Raw genomic sequence first — 7,955 nt, 5'->3', positions numbered from 1 at the left:
ATATATATATTATTTTATATTTGAAATGTGAAATTTTAAATTTTAATAATTTTTTAAAAAATTTTTGTATTTAATAAAATCAATAGTATAAAAATTAATTTTTGTGAGAATTGATTTTGAATTAAAAGTAAATCTCATCAAAATTATTAGAATTTTGCAAGAAATGATTTCTCTTAAGGTTATTTATATCAAAATTACTTAATTAGTTTTTAAAATTTTTTTATTTTTTTCTATCCTTTATTTTTTATTTTTAATTAATAATTATTCTTTGCAAAATTATTTTAATTTAATAGTGGCTATTAATATATATTTAATACATTTATAATTAATCTTAAAAATTTATTATATTATTTTGTTAATTAAAAAATATACAATTAAAGTAAAAAATATATAAAATTCAGATCTTAAATGTTAAAAGAATATTAATAATATTATTTCAATGAATAAAAATAATTATTATTTATAAGAATAAAAATTTATATTTAATTTAAAAATAATAAGAATGATGAATAAATTAAATCAATTTAAATTTTATTATTAATTTGTTTAATATAAAAGATTTCAATTAAATTATATTATATTTAAATTGATTTCAAACAAACGAATTCTTTTAAAAATAAAAATGAATTGAATCCTATTAATAGAATTCAATTCTTTTCTTAGAACATATGCATAACAAATAAGGCTATAAGCTTTTCTTTCTTATAAAAAATAGTTTTTTATTTCAGAAAATAGATTTAATTCTATTTTATATTTATCAAAACTTAGAGATAATAAATATTGTTTGGTTTTTTACAATAATATTATTTATTTACATTAATATTTTAGAATCAACAACTCAAATTACTACATTATTTTTATAATTAATAAATTTTATTTTTTTAATACATTTTAAATATGAAATATAATAGTAAATTAATAAATAAATTATGTTTTCAAAAAATAAGGTGATTTATAATAAACAAAAAAATAAATTAAATTTATATTTATAAGACAGATAATTAAAATCTGTGCAAAGTTTCTAAACCCTTTTTTTTTTAAAAAATCAATAAATAGATTTTAAAACTCAAATTTAAGGTCTGATAGTAATAAAAATGTCTCAAATTTAATTTAGTTTAAAATTAAAAAAAATTGTAAATCAAGAAGTAGTTTATTTGATATTTTTTCCATTTTAAGGTATATAAAATAAATGAGATATTAAGTTTGAATAGATAATAAGATATTGAGTTGAGTATTTTCATTTACTATTTTTAAAATATTTATTTTTAAATTAATTTTTTAAATAACTTTTTTAATTTGATTTAAATTTATAAATTATTAATTAACTTAAAATTTTTTAAACGGATTCTGATAAGTTTTGAATTTAATTTAGATGATGATGAATTAAGTGGAGGGACTGTTTTTTCCTTCTCTATTTTTTTTTTTTCTTGGCGTGAGGATCAAGCTTAAGCTAGCTTTGACCGCATCAGAACAAGAGAGGAAAACCAGCAACGTCACCATGGATGAAATTAAATTGAAATTGAGTATGATTTTGGTTTAATTTTTTATTATTTCGATTTTAATTCAAAACGGCTCTCGATTGTTGAGTTTCAGTTTCTTCGGTATAATTTTAATTTTTAATTTTTTAAAATAAATTTATACAATTTTTTTTATAAAAATTATATTTAAAATACTATTTAAGTTTTATAATTAGTTATTAATATAAATTATATTTTATATATAATATACATTTAAATTATTTGTAATTTATATAAAGCAAATGTGTATACAAAATTAACCATGAAAGTAACAATACAAGTATATCATTTAATATATATTTTAATTATTTTTTTATTATAAAATATTTAATTATAAAATAAATATATAACTATTTATTAAATATATCATAAATATTGTAATATACTTGTAATTAAAAACGATAAAACGATTGGATATTTTATAACTAAAATATTAATAAAATTATTAAGAAACCATAAATGAATAAAGAAAAAAAAATAGTATGTAAATTGTCATAATTATAATATATATACACATATTGAGAAATTAGTGCATAAAAATAAAAATAGATATAAGTTTATAGTATATAATATAATTTAAAAAGTTTAGAAAAAACATGAATATAAAATCAATTCTCGATTTCAGTGTAATATAAGTCTAATACTAGTAAAAAATTAAAACCCAATCAAAACTATAAAATAAATTCAATTCAACCATGATTTTTCAATTCGGTTTGTAATAAAAAATGATGTATAGTCCTATTATTACTGATCTACTATTTTTTTTATGATATATAATAGCAATAACCTTGCTTAAATTTAATGGTGGATCTTAGTTAAATTTTCAAAATTATAAAGATTGTTTAATATATTTTTAAAAATAAAAATTAATTAATTAATTTTTTATGGTCTCAATAATAAATGAGTGGTGTCGCATAGGTAGAAAATTAAAAAAATAACTGGAAGTAAGATGATATTTTCCAATTATTTGTTAGATTTTTTTTTTTCGCAAAATAGGTTGATCGCTATCTAAGCCAAGAGAGTAATGGCCGATGCTAATTGGTCTTTTACCAGTTTATCTTAAACAATACGTCAAATAAGTAAATTCTCCAACTCACTAAATGCACAAACCTCTTGCTCATCTCGTTAATTAAGAGAATATAACTTTCATCACAGTGGTTTCCTTTCCTGTCTTATTAATTCATTGGTTCCAAAGTCATCTCTAGAATTGAAAGATCGAGTTCAATCATGTACTTATCTAGTTGTCCTCCCTTTCTCTCCTCCTACATGACCCTCAAATGCAGAGTTGGGGATATATTGTCAATGAGAGACTAATTTTAGAAAGTAGAATAGAACCTCCATGGCCAACAGAAGAGTAGCAAAGCATAGATTGATTAGACAAGTTTGCTACTTTAAGACACACAACAGCATCGTCCATGATATGGGCTTCTCATTAGCTTGTCAACATTTTACTCACCGCTAAGCAGCACTATATGGCTATTCTCTAGTTCAGAATGGAAGAGAAGCACAAAACTTAAAACTGAAATTTCCTTATTCCAAGCTTTAACCATAGAAGTTGCAACTATCTATTAGGCAGTATCCAGTTTTTTACTCATTAGGATTGAATATCTAGATTTTACTTCCAATACTTCCAAAACATCATTGGAAAAATATTTTCTTAAGTCTCAAGGGCATAAAATCTAGCAAGAGAGACTGACCACAAGCAAAAACAACTATGAAACTCCAAAATCCAACAAGAGAGACTGACCACAAATAACAGCAAAAGCCGTCCAATGATTTTCCAAGACCCAAATGGAAACAACTTCGAAAAAAGAAATTTAAAAAAAAAATCTTCAACAAAAACAATATCATAACTAAAATCAAATGTGAAGCATAATCAAATATGTAGACAAAAATAAAAATCCATAGTTATGGAATACTGAAGTTGTTATGCAAAATCAATGATAGAGCAAATCTTAGTTCAATTCTTAGCACAAAAATATCAGACATGTCATGCATGTGAATATTAAAGACTTGCAAGTTATGGAGATGGCACTACATAATCAACAACAATAACGCTCTCCAGATAATCCCTAACCTTTTCTTTTTGCAAATTCACAAGCTCTTCGTTCGAATCCACCGCCTCCAATCCACTCACTCCTGGAAAAACAGCGAGCGACGCGATTGAATAACCTTTGGCTCTCGCAGGTGAGAAATTCCCTCCACAACTCAGCTGATTGATCTCTCCAATACTCCCCTTAATCCCTTTAATGAATGCCAGAATCTCATCTTTGTCTTCCTCGCCCAAATTTTCCTTCAATTTCAGGAAGCTCACTCTTATTGCGGAACCCGGAGGTGGGACGATCGGCCCTTGGAGATCATCGGCGACCCAATCGACCGCCATTATGTCATCGCAGATCGGGAGAACCGACTCTTTAACAACGGTGACATGGCTAGGGTGTGCAGAATAGGCGTTGAGGCTATCTTTGGAGGAGTAACGGCTGTGAAGCATGTGAGTGAAGGGAAAAGGAGAAGATTTAGTGCGGTAGAGTGGAGCGGCGGCGAGGTGGAGCACGGGGTCAAGAGAGACGAGGGCGTTGAGGGAGGTGAGCATGGTGTTGACTTTGGAGGGGTCGGTGTCGTCTTTGACTTTGAAGAGGACAATGTGTTCGATGGCTGTTGTTGACATCTTGATCGAAGATTTGTGAGAATAACGCTTGGAGGTGGAGGAGGAGGAGGAGGAGGAGAGATTGAGATGGTGTTTGGGCGATGAGAAAGTGAGGGAAAGTGGGGGAGAAAAGAATGTGCGGGCGGGCACCAAACACAGCATCGTCACGTAATAAGCGCCAGCAGTGATAGCGACAGCAGATGAGCAATAGTTAAGCGACCATTCCTCACGCTTTCAGCATGCCCTAATTAGCGTTGGAGATGGCCTTGCAAGGAATAAAATTCAGCGTCATTTTAGTGTTTTACTACAGTAACAGGCAGGGGTAGCCAAATTAACCGCCGACCTGAAATTTAACCGTACCCTAATCGTATTCTAACTGATTTTTTAGATTAATTGAAACTAATGGTTAATGTTAAGATCAGTGATTTTAGAATTTTTAGATTAATAGTTAAGAATAGGATAGTTATCTTTAAGAAAGATTAACAATTTAGTTTCTACGTATTACCAGTAATAATAAGTCAGTGTCTACATTTTCATAAATATATTAAAATATTTTTATTTTTTATTTCCGTCAATCATTTATTATTTTCGTTAAAAATATAACAAAAAATCAAATTACCCAATTTTTTACCTCTTTCTTCTTCTTCATTGATTCTTCCTTCTCTCCCTCTTCTTTTTTTGTTCTTCTTTTTCTTTCTCTTCTTCTATTCTTCTTTTTATTCTTCTTCTTTTTATTCTTCTTCTTTAAGGAGGAAGATGAGAAGATTTTTCTTTTTTTTTTTATTTTTCTTCTTCATCATCATTATCATTATCTTTTTCTTTTTCTTCTTCTTCTTTTTTAAGGAGGAGGAGGAGAATGGACTATTTCGTTAATGGAAAGAAATGATAATGACGTTTTAATAGATATGAGAAAAGATAAGAACGTTTTAATAGATCTTTGAAAATATAGGGACTGATTTGTTAATAATAACAATATTTAAGGACTAAATAAGGGGTTTTATTTGAGGGCAAAATCAGATTTTAAAAATTTTCTCTCTCGTCCTTTATTTATTTTTAACAGAAAAGATGATAGAAGGATTATTTCGTTGACGGAGAGAAAATTAAGGACGTTTTAATAGGTTTTTGAAAATGCAGGGACTGACTTGTTAATAATAGCAATATCTAAGGACTAAAATATAAATCTCTCGTATCTTCATTATCTATTAGATAATGATTAACCGATAAAATATATGTATATATTATATATATATATATAAATTTATATGGTAATTTTTTAATTTTTTAATTAATTTTTATATTAAATATGTAGCTAATATAAGAATATATATAGTAAAATATTTTCTTTTATTAAACATAGGTAAAATAGAAATATTAGTAAAGTCCAATTATAAGTCCAATGCCCAAATCCAATTACCCATTATGGCATTACCTAAATGGCTAAATGGTTAAATTCTAAAAATTGAAAACTAATTCAGCAGTGCTACAGCCTCCCGCCCACACTCAAGCTCTGAAGATCAAAGCCATTTCCCTTAATCCCATATTGCATTTCCTCTAAAGTTTTAATTTTTCTACTCCATTTTAAATGGCATTACTGGATCCATTCATGACTTTCATTTGTTTGCATTTTCTTTTGACCTATTTGTTTGTTGTGAAGTTTTTGTTAAGGTAAAACATAAACCCGTCCTCTGTTAGTTTATTTTCTGAATTATGAATTAGCCTTATTTTATGCTTTTGTGAATTTATATACATTGTCAAAATTTAAACTCCAAGCTCTATTTTTTATTTTTTTTTCCAAGCCTGCTGGATTTTTGTGTATTGAAATTGGATGTAAAAGAGGCAATTGCAATGAGCTCTGTTTTATGTATTTAAAATAGACTAACATATGCTTTGTTTATCTGAGTTAAGATTTGTGTCATGTTACTGTTGGATTTTTTAATTTTAGCATTATTATTAGAAGATCCTATTAGTTAATATGCTTTTATAGTCTTATCATTCATATTAGTTAATATGTAAATTGATGTGTTATATTTTTCAATTTTTATAGATGTCAAACTCTAGACATGATAGTGACATGTGTGAATCTCTTATTATCAATAATTCAGTGCAAATTCGTCAATTCCTTCCAATGATAATAATAATTTAGGAAAACCATCGCTTTCAAGCTCTTCAAAAAAGGTACGTCCTAAGAAATCGTAGGTTTGGGATCACTTTAAAAAAGATCCACCTAAAGAAGGCAGCGAGCCAAAAGCCACATGTAATTATTATTCAAAAGCCCTTTTATATATTGCAACTAATGGCACAAGTTTCTTAAGTAAGCATTTAAAGTATTGTAAAAAGTATCCTCACGAGAGGTGGGATAAGACCCAACAAATCTTAGATTTTCAACCTATGACTGCACCTGAACATACACTTCAACCTTGGAAATTTGATCAAGAGTCATGTAAAAAATATTTTGTTATAATTTGCAGAAGAAATACTAAAATTGAAAAAATATTTTAAGACCTTACCTTCAAGAATCTATCTCACAACCGATGCATGGACATCAATTCAAAACTTGAGCAATATGTGTCTCATTGCACATTACATTGATGCTGATTGAAAATTGCATAAAAAAATTATAATTTTTTGTCCTATTTCTAGTTATTCAGGTAAGATAATTGGTAAAGCGATTGAAAGATGCTTACTTGATTGGGAAATTGATAGGATCTTTACCATCACCGTAGACAATGCAAGCTCAAATGATGTGGGCATGATGTATTTGAAAAGAAGACTCAATAGTTGGAAGAGAAGTTTACAAAGTGATTATTTGCATATAAGATGTGCTACCCATATCTTGAATTCGGTTGTCAAAGACGGCTTAAAAAAGTATAGTGATTCTATAAAAAAGATCCCTTCAACAGTGAGGTATGTGAGGTCTTCTCCATATAGGTTGCAAAGGTTCAAGACTTGTGCGAAGACGAAGAAGATAGATACTAAAAGCATAGTTTGTTTAGATATAGAGACTAGGTGGAATTCTACATACTTGATGTTGGAGTTAGCTTTAAAATTTCAAAAAGCTTTTGACTTGCTAGAGACAAAGGATAGTAAGTATGTGGCTGATCTTATTGGTAAAGATGGTTTACCAATTGAAAGAGATTGGGAATATGCTAACACATTGCTGCCTTTTCTTCGAATATTTTATGATACCATAAATAAATTATCAGGTTCACTTTATTGTACTAGTAATGAGTATATAAATATGATTTTTGGTCTTGGGATGATGATTTCTGCTTGGTGTGAAAGTGAGAATGAGAGTTTAAAATTGATGGTTATAAGGATGAGGATGAAATATAGAAAATATTGGGAGAAGTTGATAATTTGAATGTAATGTCGTTTATTTCTGTTGTCCTTGATCCACATTATAAGCTGTCTTATGTTGATTTTATGGTTGAACAATCTTTTGATGTTAATGATGCCCAAAAGTTGAAAGCAAAGGTGAAAAGGGTTTTGTTTTCCATGTTTAAGTTTTATAGTACTCAAACTACATCTAAAGTTGTCCAATTAAATGAAGAAGTTAGTGAGTCTAATTCTCCAATAACTGAAGTGCAAAATGATGCATTTACTCTTATTCGTAATATGTACAAAAAGTAAAAGGTGAGTCAAGGGAGTGGAGAGCAAAAAACTGAATTGGATAAGTATTTGGGTGATGAATGTGAAGAGAACAACAATGGTTTTGATATATTGAGCTGGTGGAAAGTGAATGCAACTAAGTATAAAGTTTTTGCTTTGATGGCTAGAGACGTGATGGCTAT

General features: G+C 27.8%; 1 protein-coding gene across 1 annotated transcript; it reads right to left on the bottom strand.

Moving 5' to 3' along the window:
- Positions 1 to 3,404: 3,404 nt before the first annotated feature.
- Positions 3,405 to 4,456, bottom strand: LOC110610947 (stress-response A/B barrel domain-containing protein UP3). The gene has a single exon (XM_021751029.2). The coding sequence runs from the start codon at positions 4,324 to 4,326 to the stop codon at positions 3,538 to 3,540; it is 789 nt and encodes a 262-aa protein (XP_021606721.1). The 5' UTR covers positions 4,327 to 4,456; the 3' UTR covers positions 3,405 to 3,537.
- Between the last annotated feature and the right edge of the window lie 3,499 nt (positions 4,457 to 7,955).

This window comes from Manihot esculenta, chromosome 3 (assembly GCF_001659605.2).
Source record: "Manihot esculenta cultivar AM560-2 chromosome 3, M.esculenta_v8, whole genome shotgun sequence".
In the NCBI taxonomy this organism is placed as follows: Eukaryota; Viridiplantae; Streptophyta; class Magnoliopsida; order Malpighiales; family Euphorbiaceae; genus Manihot; species Manihot esculenta.
Note: the sequence above shows the minus strand (reverse complement) of the source record. Positions and strands in the feature narration are given on the sequence as shown.